The following is an 18647-nucleotide window of genomic DNA, read 5'->3' as shown; positions in this document are numbered from 1 at the left end:
CACTTAAATTGGTGTTGCGTCCACAAAATGGCCTTTCTCCATGACTTGACTGACGACCAACTAGTTAGTGGTTTCATCCGAAATGATGACCGCCAAAGAATGCCAAATGGACTAGAAAGCAATTTGTGCAATGAATTCGCGGGAGGAATGATTGGTTAATTTGGGGTGGAATATTTTTTTATTCCTGTCTCTAATGTCTATGAAGACAAGGACCAGGAGCCCCACAATAGAGTGTGGCCTTCATAACTACAGTTACAATGATCTCCGCTTATGTGGTTGGACTTGGGCCAATCCGCGTTTCTTAACATTTTCCATCCAAAGCTCCGACCCAATCTAAATCTAGTCCACAAGAGAGTGCAATTACACTTACCTCCTTTTTTTTTTTTTTCCCCTTTCTTACATTACCTTAAACCCAAAAAACTTGGAATAAAATTAGCTGGGCATATTTATTTACTTCTAAACAAGTTAAATTAGTTGTAAAAAAAAAAGAACCTACAATGAGAAAAAAGGTTACATAGCTATGGAATCAATATAAATACTACTATAAAAAAATAGAGATGCTTGAAAATTTTCTGTATTTCTACACTAATTGAGCTGAACATAATCAGTTTTGGCCTTTCGGGGTCCAAAATCTTTTTTCACCGACTTATGAACTCAAAATATAAAGGGGAGAAAACACCAAAAAAAAAAAGAAGAAAACTGTATATAGTGGGGTGGGAGGTCAAGGGTTCAAACGAGTTTGTTTGGATTGTAAATTATTAGAGATATTTTTACTGTAGCATTTTTTGTGATGTGATGTATGTGAGATAAAAAGGTAATTGGGAAGATAAAAAGGTGTGTTGGAAATTGTAATGATGATGTAAGTAAATATATTTTGGCAAATAAACAGCAATCCAAACTTGTCTCCCATCAATGTGTCTCAATATGAGAAGTGTTCTAAATTCATACGGGTGAGTGGTGCACCCGTCTGATCAGATGATGATTAAGTTCCCGTCTGGTGCCCCCGACTCAATTGGCGCATTCCTTAGAGTCGCTTCTCTTAAAAAAGTAGTCCCCCCTTTAGGAGTAGGAATAGGCTAGGCTAGGCTAGCTGTTTCCGCCAATGTTTTCAAACCCGGACCGGACCGGCCGGGTCGACCGGTTCGACCGCGACCCGGCCATGAGTCCGGTCCGGTCTATAGCTTATGTTGACTTTTATAAGAAACCGGTCAAAACCGGAAAAAACCGGTCAAATCTTCAAAACCGGGTTGGACCGTGAACCGCGGTTTCCAATTTTTGAGTCAAAATTGACAAAAACTTCAATTTTGACCGATCCCTAATCTTCATTCTTCATTTCTGATTTCTTCGCTAGTTCGCTCCACGGCTCCAGTCTTCCACTCTTCCTCAGTTCCTCTTCGCACTTCAGCCGCTTCACCTCGCCGCTTCGCCGCTTCGGTCCTCGCCGCTTCGGCCTTCGGTCTTCCTTCGCTAGTTCGCTCCACGGCTCCAGTCTTCCACTCTTCCTCTTCGCACTTCAGTGACTTCACCTCGCCGCTTCGCCGCTTCGGTCCTCCTTCGCTAGTTCCTTTTCCCCTTCTCCAAAGTGTGGTGTGGATCACTTTTGGGGAAACGGCGTAGATGACCACTGGTTGGCGGTGCTCGTTGTCGACTGTGGGCTGAAGGTGCAGCTGAGCAGGGTGATTGAGGTGGTGTAGCTGAGCAGGGTGATTGAGGTGGTGCAGCGCCGGTGGACATCAACCCTTCTGCATTCAGGTCCTAAATCTTCATAATTTGAATTGCTACCTCATTTCGTTTCTAATTTCAACATGTTCTCTGTCTAGATATTGTTCCATATGTGAGTAGATATACTCTGATTGTGATTGATTCTCTGTAGTGTCGTGTTTTGCTGGTCAGTTTATCCGTTTACTCAGACCGGGTTGATTGTAGCTGCTGCTTATTTTCCTGTTCACGTGTTTGAGTTTATACAATTGTCAATCCTTTGGAAATATCAGTTCCGCTTGCCTAAATTGCTGCAAATTCCCTTGTACTTTGATTGCTTTCATTCATAAGAATTCAGTATCGTGAATCTGCTGATCAATCTATTAGCTGACTGTAACCCCGACAAGAGTTCTTATATACTTGTTTGTGATTAATTGTGATTTGGATCTTGTCAGTGAGCTAAAGGATGGAAGGGCACCAATTGAACATTACACACATTATCCTTCAAGTTTTAGCAATTCGCTTAAATGTGTTGATCTCACGTTTTGCTTCTCAAACATGTGATATACCATATATATATGTAGTGTTTAAAGGGCAAAGACTTTCATTCCACTTCCAGTTAAATAGCTTCATTTGATATACATTTTGCATACTTGGGATCTGGGAACACCCAATGTGCTATTATTTAAAAGTATATTTGATGTCTTTAAATCTCTGTGCTATTATTTAAAAGTATATTTGATGTCTTTAAATCTCTGTGCTATTTTTTAAAAGTATATTTGATGTCTTTAAATCTCTGTGCTATTTTTTAAAAGTATATTTGATGTCTTTAAATCTCTGTGCAAAATCCAGTTATCGTGAAGATACTTAACACCCTCAAGAAATGCACAAGGCTTAGGGAATTAACTTCACTCGTGCTAAACGGTTGTTTCATTGTCTCCATTAACCCCTTTAGATCTTTTGGTGACAGTTTCAGTTCCCAAATACGAATAGCTTTAATAATTTGTTTCAGTTTGTGTATATTAATTATTTGTTAAGACTAGTTATTTTTAAATATCTCATTTTAGGATGGAGGCTGGTAGCGGTAGTAACTCACAATGTTCACCGGGGGGACCATTCAATAGTGAGGGATCTGCAAGTCAGCCCCAAGGTCATAGGCAAAAGACAGATATAGCATGGGGATATGTTTCTGAGGGCAGAAATGCACAAGGAAGAAAAACCATGACATGCACTTATTGTTTTAAAGTGTTTCATGGGGGTGGCATCCACCGAATGAAGCAACACTTGGCAGGAGTAACGGGCAGTGTTACTTCATGTCCAAATGTTGATCCAGCAGTGAGGCTTGCAATATTAACATGTTTGCAAGAAAATGATAAAAAATCTAAAGAAAAAAGAGGAGATTTTGGGGTTGAAAGTCCTTTTGGTCAACCAGTGCACGAATTTGTCGGTGATGAAGTGCAAGAGGTTCCACCTCCTCGAATAAGGGAAATTTCAATGAATGAGGCTGGTACATCATTAGGTAAAGGAAAGAGAAAAACCACTGCCCCTACAGGTATTCATGCTTTCTTTAAGGGTGGACGTGATAGTGCTCAACCTACTATCAAAGCTTGTTTGCAAAGTAAGGATAAATGGCAAAATACTGATATGGCCATTGCTCTTTGGTTCTATGATGCATGTATTCCCATTAATGCTGTTAATTCTCCATTTTTTCAAAAAGCTATCGATCAAATTGCATCAATGGGTCATGGTTATAAAGCTCCATCTTATCATTCCTTGCGAGTCACTTTGTTGCGAGATGCTAAGAAAGATGTGCAGTTAGTTGTTGATTCATTTCGAAATACTTGGGCTGAAACTGGATGCACTATAATGGGTGATGGATGGAAAGATAGTAGACAAAGACCATTGATTAATTTTCTGGTTTATTGTCCTAAGGGTATATCTTTTATCAAGTCTATAGATGCATCGGACATTGTGACAAATGCAGAAAATTTGTGCAATCTGTTTGCTGAAATTGTTGAAATGGTTGGTTCAAAAAATGTGGTGCATTTAGTCACTGATAATGCTAGCAATTATAAGGCTGCTGGAACTTTATTAAATGAAAGATATCCAACTATTTGCTGGTCTCCATGTGCTGCCCATTGTATCAATTTGATTTTGAAGGATATTGGTGAAATGGGTACTGTTAAATCTCTAGTGGCTCTTGCTGCTACAGTAACTGTTTTTGTGTATAATCATAAATATGTTCTAAATTGGCTGAGAAAAACTAATGGGTGGAGGGAGATTATTCGTCCGGGGGAGACTCGATTTGCCACCACTTTTATTGCACTAAAGAGCTTACATGATCACAAAGACAGCTTACAAGCTTTAGTCACTAGCGGAGATTACAAAAAGTTCTTGAAAATGAACAAAGGAAAAGAGGTCAAACAAATTGTTTTGGATGATAGATTTTGGAATAATTGTTTGATTACGGTGAGAATAATGGGTCCTATTATTCGGTTGTTGAGAGTTTGTGACACTGATGAAAGGCCTTCTTTGGGGTATGTGTATGAAGGTATGTTTAGAGCAATTACTGGAATCAAGAAGTTGTTCAGGAGTAGTGAAAGACTATATAAGCCTTACATTGATATCATCAATGACCGATGGGATAGGATGTTGAGGAAAAATTTGCATGCTACGGCATATTTTTTAAATCCCGCTTTTCAATATGACACCGCCACATTCTCTACACATCCAGAAATTACAAATGGTTTGTTGGATTACATAGAATCAAAGGTGGATTGGTGTAGTGTGGAAAATTTAACAAGAGAAATTGGAATGTATCGAGAGCGGGAGGGAAGTTTTGGCAGAAAACTTGCTATTCTTACTAGCAAGAAAGATAGACCAGGTAATTTATATTTTTCTAGCATTTGAATCTCTCTAATATATATATATATATCTAATTTATAAATATTTTGTTTATATTTAAATTTTGAATATGACAGAGAATTGGTGGAAGCTCTTTGGTTGTGATGCTCCCAACTTACAAAAACTTGCAATTCGGGTTTTGAGTCAAACAGCTTCTTCTTCAGGATGTGAGCGTAATTGGAGTGTTTTTGAACGTATTCATACTAAGAAAAGGAATAGGTTGGAGCATCAAAGGCTCAATGATCTTGTATATGTGCATTACAATTTGCGTTTGCAGTATAGGTATATGTAAATGGTTTATTTTTATAAATGACATTTCATTCTTTTTAAGAAAATATTTTAGTACTAACTAAGTGTATATGTTGTGTGTATATATATATATTGTAGGCATAATCAGCAAAAGAGATCGTATGATCCCGTTGATTATGAGTCAATTGATAAAACAGAATTTTGGGTGGTTGAAGAAGAACAAGAAGGGGAGCTTGATTATGAGGAGTTAGAGGAAGAGCTTGAAGAACTTCCAATTCATGGTCAATGTTCAAATTCTGAACAACTTGAAGGTTAGTTTGACATAAATCATTAGTTTGATGCAAAAATAAAGCTAGTATGATATGATATTCAATTGTTGAATATGTATATAATTAAATATGTTGATTTTTTAGATAATGAAGAGGAAGCAGAAGATGTTGATTTAGAAACATTTCAGCGTCGAAACTTTTTTAATGATGAAGATGATGATTGGCATTAAATGTTCAAATGGTAATTGGTATAGAATTATTTGTACTCTTTTATTTTTATTTTTAAGATTTGTATCAGTTGGTGTGATGAAACTAATATGATTTTATACTTTTATCACTTGTCAGTGATTCATATAATGGTCTTGGATGATGATGATGACTTGTCAAGATGGCTTTTTTTGAAGCTTTGTTGTCCCAGAATTATGAAGAAGATTATAGAAGCTTCAGAAATTGGACTCGTTTGGACCTTTTGATTGTTTTCTAGACTTGTATTTTTTTTTTGTTAATTTTAATATTTAGACAATTGGACATGTAAGTTTCATAACTATGTTAATTGTGTGTGTTAATTGTTGGATATTGCTCTTATATTTATTATGGTTCAGCATTTATATCTTATTCTATGCATAGGTGTGTGTGTCTATATATATATATATATATATATATATATATATATATATTTATTTATTTATTTATTTATTTATTTATTTATTTATTTATTTATTTATTGAACCCCGGTTGAACCGGTCCGACCGGTTGAACCTCGACCCTTTCATCTCACCGGTTCGATTGACGGTCCGGGTTTGAAAACATTGGTTTCCGCTAAAGAAAAAAAAAAAAAAAAAAAAACTATATAGTTCTACTGGGACTAGTCACTTGTTACTTGTAGTACAAAAAGTAATTGGAAACGACATCGTGTGCTACTGGTGACTTCTCCCCCAAGTTCCCTCTGAATCCTCTTCCCCTTCTTCACGCTTTCATCCCTCTCTCTCTCTTCCCTGGAAGTCTAAAAGTGTCGAGCCAGAGATCCCAAACCACAAGCCCAACCCCAAAAAAACTGTACGAATACGTAGCATACCCTATACAGGCACAGATAGATGGCTAGATACGACAGAGCCATTACTGTTTTCTCCCCCGACGGACATCTTTTTCAGGTGGAGTACGCCCTCGAGGCCGTCCGGAAAGGAAACGCCGCCGTTGGTGTCCGTGGAACCGACACTATCGTCCTTGGTGTCGAGAAGAAGTCTACTCCTAAGCTTCAAGACTCCAGGTAGGTCCAACTTCTCAAATCTATTCATTCACCCATCCCTTTTTTTTTGTTCTTTTCTTTTATATATTCCATCTTCATAGCTACTGTTTAGGTTTGTTACTTAATCGAAATTCTGGGTACCCTGTTAGTCGGAGCAACTTTTGGTTGGTTATTGTGGGCTGTTACCAAGCTAATTTGGGTTTAGGCTTTAGGGTTTTGGAATTGAAGTTTTTTTTTCTAGGGAATCTAATTTTAATCTGATCTATTGATTAAGGCTGCATGAAAGATGCGGGTTTTCTTGTACTGAAATGATTCTCCGTTTGGAAAAAAAAAAAAAAAAAGATTAACCTGTGCTCGGTCAGCTTTTTGATTTTAGTGCCTTGGAAAAAATAAAAGGGGGCTTTTTGATTTTAGGGAGCAGTGGTGAAGCCGGGGTAACAAATCCGGAAAAATTTTTAATTTGTGTATAAATTGATTACTGAGGAACCTGGCTCATTCTTCTTGAAGTACTTGTGAAATTGTGTTAATCAGCCAAAATTTCTTGGCTAAGCCCGTTTCCTCTTTGTGTGCATGTGAGTGTGTTTTATTGCTTGTTAATTCTCTTGCTTAGTATGATTTTAGGTTTGAAGTGAGTATGCAATGGCTATTAGTTATTGAAACATGGTTGCACTATATATATTGTTTGCCCTCTGCCTGCCTTAGATTTCTTGCTGAATATTTTTAATTGGTGGTTCTTATTTTCAGATCGGTTAGAAAGATTGTGAATTTAGATGATCATATTGCATTGGCCTGTGCTGGACTGAAAGCAGATGCTCGTGTTTTGATAAACCGGGCACGTATTGAATGTCAAAGTCATAGACTTACAGTTGAGGATCCGGTCACCGTTGAGTATATTACGCGCTACATCGCTGGACTTCAGCAGAAGTATACACAAAGTGGTGGTGTAAGACCATTTGGCCTTTCCACTTTGATAATTGGCTTTGACCCATACACAGGTGTCCCTGCGTTATATCAGACAGATCCTTCAGGAACATTTTCAGCGTGGAAAGCCAATGCAACTGGGAGAAACTCAAACTCTATCAGGGAGTTTCTGGAGAAGAATTACAAGGAAACAGCTGGCCAAGAAACTGTAAAACTAGCTATTCGTGCATTGCTTGAAGTAAGTCATCCCAGCAAAATAGCAAATGCCTTGTTTATGTTTGTCGTATGCTGCTGCTGTCTTGGAATTTTTTTCGGCTTATTCTATATTACTCTATGACTTTTTAACTCTTTTCATTTGGATTTTGTGCAACATCTGATCTACTATTCTTAGCAAGCACATGGTTGTGGCTTATATTCTTTTGCTTGTAACCACTTAAATCTGTATTGGTTTGTGCATCTCTAACAGGCAAGCTTTTGAGCACTTTGGATACAACTTAAAACTCAACTTGCATTGCCTAAAGCATTGACAAGCAAAATCATTGAATGAAATAACAAAATATCTCTGGCATGCCCTTGTTGGGAATTTCTTGTAAATTTTAAGCAGCTCCTGCTTATCATGCTCTGAGGCTAAATTTGGTCATGGTTTATTGGCAAAAGAGGAAAAAAAAAAGATGGCTCTATGATCCTGTGTTTGCATTTGTTTTTCTGGCCTTTTGGACAGAGGGAAGGATGCCTAATTGGTTTATGGGTTTAGGGTGTTGTTGGAATATAGCAGTACATTTCACGTAAATGTAATTTGGACTTCCTAATTTTTGTTTATCTCCTGTTTTTGTTCTGCTGTTATATTCATGGCAGGCACAGGGAAGCTTCATATGCTGTAGTTGTGAATACTCCTATGTTTATCCTAGATTTTTCTGAGAAGATCATTGTATTGTATAACAACTGTCATCCTCGCATCCTTTGCAAAAGGCCCTCTCAATTCCTCTTTCCAGATTTCCGTGAGCCTAAAGCATAGAAAGGTCCTTGAGGGAGTAATTTTTCCTAGCAGCTATGGTTAACAAACAAGTAATGCAGTCTTACGGGAATTCTTTTTGTTAAATACTTGTGTTACCCATTTGTGATCATCTTGTGCTCACAGTAATGACCATCACCTTGGAATTCAGCATTGCTCTCTTCTTTTTCGACCCATTCATATTTAACCATGATTTAGCTGCACCAATTAAATGTTTTACAGAGCTCATAAAGTTTTTGAAATGTTATATTTAATAATCCGTTTTGAATTCCTTTGAGACTGCCACCGTGAACTTCTTAGTTCAACGTTGAGTGACAAAGCGTATTGAGCAGATTACATGTTTAATTACCATAATGGAGCCCAAAAAAGCTGCCTTTAACCATTTTCAGATGGGTTTTAGCCTTTCGTTTGTTTTTTTTTTTGGGCATTGTCGCTTTATTTGTGGAGTAAATTATTGATCTGTTGAGTTAAATACACACGCTTTTGACTTGTTAATGTCATGTATTAAGGTCGTTGAGAGTGGTGGGAAGAATATAGAAGTAGCTGTGATGACGAAAAAAGATGGGCTGAGGCAACTTGAAGAAGCTGAAATTGATGCAATTGTTGCTGAAATTGAGGAGGAGAAAGCAGCTGCAGAGGCTGCCAAGAAGGCTCCTCAAAAAGAAACCTAGATTGACTGCAATATTTGCTTAGAAAATGCCTGTGTTTTGTACTCTGTTATGTGTTATTTGCTCAGACCATAATCCCTTGTTTGTCAAGTACTGGCTTCTCAGGCAGGATCCAAGCAACCGCTACAACGTTTTCACGTGACAAACTTTGGTCTTTTTATTTCTTATCAAACATTTTATTGTTTTGCATCGAAGTGTGTTACTTGAGATAATTTACATGATACTCGAAGTTTGGTTTGAGCTTGAGCATAGCCTTCTAAGTCTTTAACCGTGCGCTTTCCCCCTTTCCGAACACACCCTCCCCGTTCCCAAAAAGAAAAAGCCACTCCCCCAAATTTTTTCGTTGGCTTGGGATGCGCCCGGCAGCCAGAGATAAATTGAAGCATTACCCAAACGAATGAAATGTAAAGGCCCAAACAAAACACAAAAAGCCCATTAGTAATAAGGCGCACTGGCCACGCCGGGAACTTCAGCGCTCGGTTTTACAATACGAGCGGGCTAGAAAGCACCCCGCCAAGGAATTATGGCCAGAGCCAACCGAAAATTACAAACTGTAAAGCGACGACCTCACTCTTGGTTTTGAGAGGTTGCTTTCCTCATCAGAGCTCTCTTCGTTAAAAAAAAAAAAGGATTGGGTAGGGAAGCATAATTCTGTGCCACACTTAAAAGCATGAAAGTCCATTTGGGAGAAGAGCATATGCCTTTGGGCATCCCGATCCATGGTGCTGGTAAATGTGTCATAAACACTGTGGCCCATTTCATGAATGCAGCTGTTGGGCTTCAAGAAAGGATGGCTACAGATCAAACTGGACAACCAGGGCGACCGTCATCCAAAACAATAGAGTTAACACTCTTCGGATCTGACTCTGTTAGATCCAAACATGCAAGAAAGTTAACAAGTTGAACCGACGAATTCAACATACCTTTTCTTTCTTTCTTTTTTATTGGTTTCTTTGTGTTACTTTTTTGTAGTATAAAATATTGTACACATCCACTCCACTTAAAAGTTGGTGTGCCATAGTTTTCCAATTAATTACTAAAAGTATGGTAGCCCAATTAATTACGTTTCACTATCTATTTAATTTAATGCCAGAACCGGAACCCGCATTAACGCTGAAGCAGGTGCTCGAGGATTCGAACTGCAGATTTTTTTTTTTTTTTTTTCAACTCTCAATTTTCCACATGAAGTGAAGATCATTTCCTTCACCCCCACCCTGCGAATCTTGCAATCTCCAAGCTCTTGTCTTGCGTAATTCGCTAGCAGCCTTGTTTGGACTGCTTCATCCTCACAGATTTGTGGTTATCTTTGCCAGACCTTTTGTTTGCTCCGCAATGAAATGCTTTCTGTGGTCCCGCCGTTTTTAGCTACTTGTGTGATGACGGGTTTTAAACTTTTAAAGCATGAAACGCATGCGTTTCGATTGAGTGATAATCGATCTTGTCGAATTTTTTCTAGTTGTTTAGATTATTTGGGAGGAGGTATATGAATTTATAAATCACTCATTATTCTAGCATTTAAAGTGAATGTATTTATATAATTGATAAATTGTAAGCCCAAATTACCTCTTAAGTAATTCAAACAACCAGAGCAATTTGGATGGATTTCAAAACCTTCGTCAAATTTCTCAATCCATCCCGTGAAATTCTCAAAACACAATTTTCCGTGAACTCGGTTGGTTGGATTCTGTAATGGCACAGAGCTCTCTTGTTGACGCCAAGAAAGGGATGAAGAAAAACACAAAAAACTTCGAGTATTTTCATTAGTTAATGATATTGTGCCCTGATAATAACATAAGAATTAATTTCATTATCACGATTAGATGTATTAAAATTTCAAACTCAAACTCATTAGAATCTATTATTACGACGTGGGAGGATCCTCTAGATCAGAAGGCTGCATTGCTGCTGCGATTTTCTGTGTGTTTTACCACTACTAAGGTAGCCGACGGAGTTGGCTGATTACTTTTAGAATAGAAGAAGAAGAAGATGAGATGACCGACTGCCATGAAAGGCAAACATTAATCATGGAATCGATGATAATATAAACAAGTCAACATCGATAGTCAGGAGTCAACCGTTGGCCGTGCTGCTCCGGACCGTAATCACTGCTTTGTTGTTTGTGTGGGCCCCATCACTTTCATCATATCTCACCAAACTCGTTAACTACTCTCACCGGCTGGGCTCCTGCTATCGTGCGCGCCGCATGCGCATTTTCAGTCCGTCTGCCTTTGATGACCTCACATTCCTCATCCAAATTTGGTGACGGTTACTTTTTTATCATCAACAGATGATTTCAACTCTTATCCTGTGATCTCATCTGTTGGAAGAGCAGGAAAGTGAAACTCGATTTCACATTTTTTTTAAAAAAATATATATATATTTTATTCCTTCCTTCCTTCAGTTTTTAAAAAAAAACTCAATTTCCACTTTTTTTGTTTCATCAGGATCAGTTTTAGGGCTTCCTAGAAATTGAAAGCCACGCGGCCTCATCCAGAAGAAAATTTTAAAGCATGTTTGAATGGTAGTTCTCGAGACTTTTGGAAGGTTTTCATAGAAAAATTTCTTTTGAAGTTGTGAGTATCAGGAACAAGTTAAAAAGTAGTTGAAAACGTGTCAAAAAATAATCCTCGAAAAGTCAAGACGTTATTTGGTTGAAAAGACTAAAGAGGAGGCACTAAGTATTAGATGTGAAATCTGTGTAATAATAATATCATTCATCACTGAATCCCATTTCTTCCAAGAAGAAGAAGAAAAGAGGATCTACAACGGTACTGGCCGCTGCTCCTTCCAAGTTCCAACTTCCAACCAATGTTTTAAAAATCGGATCGGTTAATTGAACCGGTGAAGTAAAAGGGTCGAGATTCAATCGATCGAACCGATTCAACCTCGGTTCAATGAATTTTTTAAAAAATAATTTATATAAATATATATATGCACAAAATAAGACATGTAATGGATAATTTAATACTTTATATGATGAAAAGTTTACTATTTTTGAATAATTTGGATTTTTAAAAATAAAATTTTAAAATTATAAGTTAAAACAAATAAATTTCATGTCAATTTCAATTATATCTATCAAAAAAATCTTAAATCCAATTCAAAAATATCACAATATTTTAAAATTATACAAAATTCACGTCTATGAGAATTTAGACATTGTGAACTTAAATTTTATTTTACGTTTTGGAATTTAGATATTGCAATTTAAAAAAGAGAATCGAAAATAGAAATGCAAATTTGATAAGAAACAAAAAAATGAGATAAAAGTGAGTGGTTGTGGCATTAAATAATTTGAGTTAAAGAAAAATAATTTTTTTTAACTTTTTTAATTTAATGGACAAAAACAAAATTAAAAGATGGAAGAAAACATCAATAAATTAAAAATAAAGAGGTTTGATTAAAAAAGAGTGACAAAAGAAAAGATGATGGAGAGAGAGAGAGAGAGAGAGAGAGAGAGAGAGAGAGAGAGAGAGAGTTGAAAATTAGAAAAAAAAGAGTCATGAGAGGATGAGATTTTGCAAGAAAAATGGAACAAAAGAAATATGAGTATTTGTTTTATATAAATAAGTTATCAAAAAAAATTAATAAGATGTGATGGTGCAATGGTTACTACATTGGTCTTCTATTACAAAGGTCTTGAGTTTAAATCTTGATAGTTGCATTTTGTAAAACTAAAAAAAAAAAAAAAGAGGAAAACTTGAAAATCGGAAACCGCCGGTTCAAATTCAGTTCGACGGTTTTCGCGGTTCAATCGGTTTTTGACCGATTTTCTGCCAAAGTCAACCCTAGCATTAAACCGGACCGGTACCATGACCGGTTTGCGGTTCAATCGGTCGAACCGGCCGGTCCGATTTTCAAAACACTGCTTCCAACCTTCGAACGAAGATGAATTCATGCCATCGTTTTTAAACTCTCACCTAACCCTTTGGCCGAGATCTCTTAAAGAGATAAAATTGGACTTGTAGTAGCATGCAGGATATTAATTTAGAGCCAGAAATCCTGTGTGGAGATCTATGACAAGAGAGAACCCCCATATTTATTTTAAACTAAAAAAAAAAAAAAAACAAGTGTGCAGTAGTAGTTTTTATGCATTCATGATGATGATGATTATTATTGAGGATGTGGTGTGTAGGTTTTGGAGGTTCAATTAGTAAAGTAGCAGGTGCAGGTGCATTTGGGGGAAGGATCACAAGAATCCTGCCCACCTACCCAATGCAAAATCTCCACCCAAGTGGTTTCTAGAAGGGGGAAGGTAAAGAAAGAGATGCTCCAATCGTTATTGTATCTTTAGACTAATTGATTTTGTTTACTACTTGAATTAGGCTCGTAAGTTTAATTATTTTTTTTGCGACATTAGCAATATGTAGTCGGTATCATGCAGTAGTATGACCAAAACGGAAGCAAACTCGAACATTGTGATTAGATTAGACAGCTCTTCCGTATCCTACCCTACGCTACCCTATGGAACATACATATAGTAAGCAGTAGCAGTATTGGGGTATTACCAATAAGAGCTTGGTTCCGCTTGTAAAGTTTTAATCACTTAAAATTGGCTTGGGAGGTTTTGCATTGCGTCCATAATTTTTTGATATCAAAAAGCCTTCCTTCCAAAATCCTATATTCGGTTACTTTAGGAGCTTAATAAGCTTTAAATAAAAGAAAACGGGGCTTAATAAGTTGAGGCAAAGAGCTTTGATCCCAGGACCCGTAATAGGTTGAGGCAAAAAGTTGTCTTTTTCTTTGGCAGCTGCAGCTCATGTTTTTTTGTTCTCCTTTTAGCTTTGTTTGTTTGTTTGTTTGTTTGTTTAGACAAAGGTCTGGCAGTCCCCGTCGATCATGCCAACAAAATGACCAACTCCCCCCCTCCCCCCATCCCCGCCAGGACCATTGCCTACCACTTGTCTGTACAACCATTCCCCTTTCCTGTCGCAAAACCACAGCCACAACCTATTCTAGGCCCTATGAACACTACTTGTGAACTCTGCGATAAATGTGATGTTTCTGGGCCTGAATAATTAGATCCTCACCCACTCTCCGATGAGCAGGAGAAAAAAAAATTTAATGATAAGATATAGTCAGAGATTTACCATATTCTACGTGGCACTGCTAAAAGTGGACGTGAGGCCTGTTACCGTCTCAGGTACGTATGCTTTGTAACAACTCTTTTTGTCATGTAGTCATCATGTGCATAAGTGAAGCTGTGTGAGTGGGGACCTCCAGACCATTTCATAGTATAATACTTGATATATATATATATATATAGTATGTGTGTGTATTTTGTCAAAAAGATATACTAATAGTTGATATACCATCATCAGAAATAGAATTGTATTGGATTAATCCCATTGTAATACACACACACTCTTCAACCTTTATTTCTCCAATGAATTTACCTTGATGTATGTCAAAAATATAGAATTTTCAATGATCGAAATATATTTAAACATTTATAAATATATTTATATTATGTATTATATATAATATAATACATTTATATATAAATATATGAATATATTTATTTATAAAAGTACAAATATATTTATTTATAAATATTTAAATATATTTATTTATAAATATTAATAAATGTATTATAAATGCATAAATGTATATAAATATAAAAATATAAAATTTATAATTTATACATTTATACATTTATATAATATTCATTTATAATTTATACATTTATAAATATATTTATATTATGTATTATATATAATATAATACATTTATATATTTTTATATAAATTTATTTATTTATAAATATTTATAAATGTATAATTATATATTGTTATAAAAATATAAAAATTATAAATTATAAAAATACTCGAAAATATGTTTTAAAAATACATCTAAAAATAATGCATAAAACATCTACAGTAAAAGTTTTTTATATAATTTTTGAAAAACAACCCCAAAAACAACTAATCCAAACGGACTTGTATTTGAAAAACGAAATGCTACAGTGCTGTTTTTGAAAAACAACCCCAAAAACAGCTAATCCAAACGGATAGAATTTTCAATGATCGAAAGGGGTGAGAGTGTTAGCGGCTAACCACTGCGCCAATGGCTCAGTGGCCACCAGGGAGGGATTTAAGTCCTTCCTTGGACTGTTGGTGAGAGTTCAAACCTCACCAGCAGCGAAAAAAATCTAAGAGTTGTACCATAACATTCCCTTGGTCTAGTTGGATTTGTATATCCGTTAGCTCCTACAACAGCCTCCTTAGGCTCCCCCTCCCCCTAGATTAGGATAGAATAGGTTATACAAATATATCGTTGCTGATAAAAAAAAAAAAAAAGAGAGTGTTAGCGGCTACATTATTTAAAAGAAATAAGTGTCCAAATTTTAGCTAATAATAATGGTAAGATATACTTGATCTAATGATTAAAATTAAAATATCAAGAGTAGGCGGGAATTTTGGGTTCTAGTAGTAGCATACGAAGCAGCCCAGTTGGTAAAAAGTTAAAAATAAAAAATGAGGCACGTCGCGGAATAGGCGGAAGGGGAAAGGAAAAATAATAATAAAATGTCACTTTAGCAGTTTAGCTGAGCATGAAATTAGCAAATATATGGTCTTCGTCCTCAGGTCGACTGGACTCTACTGCTCTGTCTTTTTCACCTAACCTAACTCATATTTTTTTCTGATCAATATGGGTCTGCTTTTAGCAATAAAATAAGTAAATAAATATAATGCTCCCCTTGTTAAAGTAACGGCAAAGCGCTGCACTAACAAACTTTGACGTGGGTCCCGGTGGTGGTACGGAAATCGAATGGGCAATTTAAGGCAGAAACTTACTGTACCGGCGGGTACCATGGACTTTTACGCTCTGAAGTCTGAAGAGGGTTGGGGGTGGCGTCAGCTGATGGGATGGGACCCTCCGCCGCAAGCGAGCCCATGAGAAGTGGAGCCCCGAACGGGAATGGGCTGGGCGAGCAACTCAACCCACACCCCGCCCCCTCTCCCCCGGCCCCCTACCAAGAAAAACCCAAAAACGAAACGTGGTAAAGAAAAGGAAAGCACGCAACAACAACATGAGGACCGATATTTGTTTTTCCGGTTGTGGCGAAGAAAAGTAAAAAAAAAAAAAAAAAAAAAAGCTGACAAGTTTACATCAACAGCGTGGGAGATTTGGCCGATAAGATAAGCAAATTCGTTGAATGAATTCTATATCAATTCTATGTATTTCCCAAACAAAAGAATTTCAATGACTTGAAATTTCAATTCATAGAATTCCAATTCTATAGAATTTCAATTCTAATTCTGTAGAACCAAACGTACCCTGAGGTAATTTTAAGTACCAAGTCACTCTCATCATCGTCAATGATGATAGTCCACAAGTGCTTTGTTTACTTTAAATCATCTCTCGCTTGCTACGGCCCCAACTAAACCAAGGATGGTAGTATCATTTTTTTTTGGCTTTCTTTGCTAATTATTGTGAGGATGGTGTGGAAGAGGAGCGGATTTCAAGAATTAAAAATCAAACACTGTGAGTAGTAGCAGACGGGTCTAATCCATTTGACCATGCACGCAACAACTTATGGTTAAAGAAAGTTTCCGTTGTCAAAAGAATTAAACCTGCGCGAGCTAGCTCCAATCAAACTTCCATTGCATGCTCCAATCAAACCTGCGCTAGTCGTTATGAGACGTCCCATGTCCTCTATGGGGGCCTCAGGGAAGGATGGACAAAAAGTCAAAACGTATTCTTTGGATGCTGAAGGGAGGATAGAAGATGCATGTATTGTTTGCATGGTGCGTTGGCCGTTCCAATCTAATCAGACACTCAGTAGTAAGTACTAAACTATGATGACAAAACAAATCTCATGCAGCTTTAATTAATGGCGAAATGAATGAGTGGTTATATAGATACTTTGATCTTTGATGGGGGGGGGAGGGTCCTGCATGTGATGTTGGCGGGGAGCTGGGGACTCCGAACTTGTATATTTAGGTAGAGAACAATAATTACCCCATTAATACATTGAGAGAGAGAGGCATGCAATTATTATTATTATTTTTTTGACAAAAGAAAGAAAGAAAGAAAAAGATAGGCCCCCTAAGCCTTGTTAAGCAATTTTTCTTTGGGTAGTGAAAGTGAGAGGAAAAAAAATATCTTATGGAAGCTTCTAATGTGTCTACCTAACACCTTTGAAAAAGGGTAAAGGATTGGAGGAAAGAAAGGATTAAAATAAAAAGGTACACTAGTCCTAGGTGTATGAATCGTCTCCTTGTGAATTTTCCACAATTATGCCAATGCCAAGGGGCCTTTGTTTTCCCTTTTTTTCAAGGCCTCTCTTAGTTTTTACCCTTTTACTTAGGCCAGACGAAGAGAGGGAAGACCCTGAAAACCAAAATAATCTATCCATGCATCCATGCATACATACATACTAATGGGGATAAGATAATACATAGCTGAGCTGAGCATCCAAAATTAGTCTTTTTTTCATTTTAAACATGTTGTTTTCGCTCTTATATAGTAATTGTTCTTCTTCCTTCCCACCTTAATTTCCTCCTCTTCTTCTTTTTTTTTTTTTCCATTTTCCTAAATAAGAATATATTTTCAGTTGAAGAAAACTTAGGTTGCAGGATCACGATACTACTTTTGCTACATTCAAGTCCCCGACTAGTTAATGCTTAAAGTAAATAAAACTTTTCTTTAGTTGGTCAAGCAGTATGAAGAAGATGAAGTCATGAAGATGACTAAAACTTGCGAAAAAGCTTTTAGAATGATATATAAGACTGTGCAGATCGATCACCTATTCAAGTGAGCGTATGTTTTCCACCCTCAATTTCCTATTCTCGTTTTGACCGCAGCTGCTTTATGCCAAGAGTACAGGATTTTTGCAAGCTTTCATCATGAGGAAGGAAGGGGGAAGAGGAACCCTTGCATTGCATAGGCAAAGCGAGCATTAGGTTCCAGAAAGTATAGCAAATTCTGCTTTCCTCCGTGCAGCGTTATTTAGCTTCATCGAGGAAAAAACCATTCGTACTTAACAAAAGAAGTTGGTCTTTCCAAAAGGTTTTTTTTTTTTTTTTAAAAAAAAGCGTTATAAATTTTAATCCCAAACTCGTAATAACCATATGACATGCAAACATTTATCACTCGTAGTAACTTAACTAGTAAACGCGCGCATCAATATATCTTGGAATACTTACTATTACTACAGGAGAGAATCAACCGTCGATGACAGTGGATCAAATCATAAGTCTACTCGGAATGCTTGCTAATCTAAATGCAGAAAAGGGAGGAACCAAAAAAAAAAAACACACACACACACACACACTCACGAGAGGTTTTAATTAAATCTCCCTATTAGTGTTTTAATTTCCAGACGTGTGTCAACTTATGTGTTAGGACGAAGTTTGGAAACCCCCCCACCCCCACCCCTTTTTTTTTCCTTCATATTTTGGTTTTTGTGGGTCTCCGCCCCGGGGGGGGGGGGGGGGTTCTGTTGGTTGGGTGGGTAGCTCATGACGAAGATAATAATGGGTTAGGTTGGTAGAGGGATGGTAGTACAGACAGTTGGTAGTTTCTTCACGCATTTTATATAAATGCAAAAACGACTGAAGTTAATAGGGATGGATGCGGATTGAAGATGGAAGATGCAGTGCCTTTTTATTTAATTATTATTATACGGTACTAATTAAGTAGTAGTACCGTATATGTGATAGGAGATACTTTAC

At 36.9% G+C, this 18647-nt stretch overlaps 2 protein-coding genes and 2 long non-coding RNA genes across 4 annotated transcripts; all 4 read left to right on the top strand.

Moving 5' to 3' along the window:
• Nucleotides 1-2554: 2554 nt before the first annotated feature.
• On the top strand, nucleotides 2555-2861 carry LOC140035843 (uncharacterized). The gene is made up of 2 exons (XR_011839757.1): nucleotides 2555-2622; nucleotides 2766-2861. It is a non-coding gene; the product is annotated as an uncharacterized lncRNA (long non-coding RNA).
• A 58-nt stretch (nucleotides 2862-2919) lies between these two features.
• Nucleotides 2920-5167, top strand: LOC113728636 (uncharacterized). Its single transcript, XM_072076774.1, has 3 exons — nucleotides 2920-4582; nucleotides 4680-4884; nucleotides 4990-5167. The coding sequence occupies exons 1-3, from the start codon at nucleotides 2920-2922 to the stop codon at nucleotides 5165-5167; spliced, it is 2046 nt and encodes a 681-aa protein (XP_071932875.1).
• Nucleotides 5168-5262: 95 nt separating this feature from the next.
• On the top strand, nucleotides 5263-5711 carry LOC113728458 (uncharacterized). The gene is made up of 2 exons (XR_003458100.2): nucleotides 5263-5361; nucleotides 5466-5711. It is a non-coding gene; the product is annotated as an uncharacterized lncRNA (long non-coding RNA).
• Nucleotides 5712-6011: 300 nt separating this feature from the next.
• LOC113731146 (proteasome subunit alpha type-7) lies at nucleotides 6012-9207 on the top strand. The gene is made up of 3 exons (XM_027256237.2): nucleotides 6012-6387; nucleotides 7111-7525; nucleotides 8809-9207. Exons 1-3 carry the CDS (start codon nucleotides 6215-6217, stop codon nucleotides 8968-8970), a joined length of 750 nt encoding a protein of 249 aa, XP_027112038.1. The 5' UTR covers nucleotides 6012-6214; the 3' UTR covers nucleotides 8971-9207.
• The last annotated feature ends 9440 nt before the right edge of the window (nucleotides 9208-18647 follow it).

This window comes from Coffea arabica, chromosome 2c (genome assembly GCF_036785885.1).
Source record: "Coffea arabica cultivar ET-39 chromosome 2c, Coffea Arabica ET-39 HiFi, whole genome shotgun sequence".
In the NCBI taxonomy this organism is placed as follows: domain Eukaryota; kingdom Viridiplantae; phylum Streptophyta; class Magnoliopsida; order Gentianales; family Rubiaceae; genus Coffea; species Coffea arabica.
This window is presented reverse-complemented; position numbering and strand designations above follow the sequence as displayed.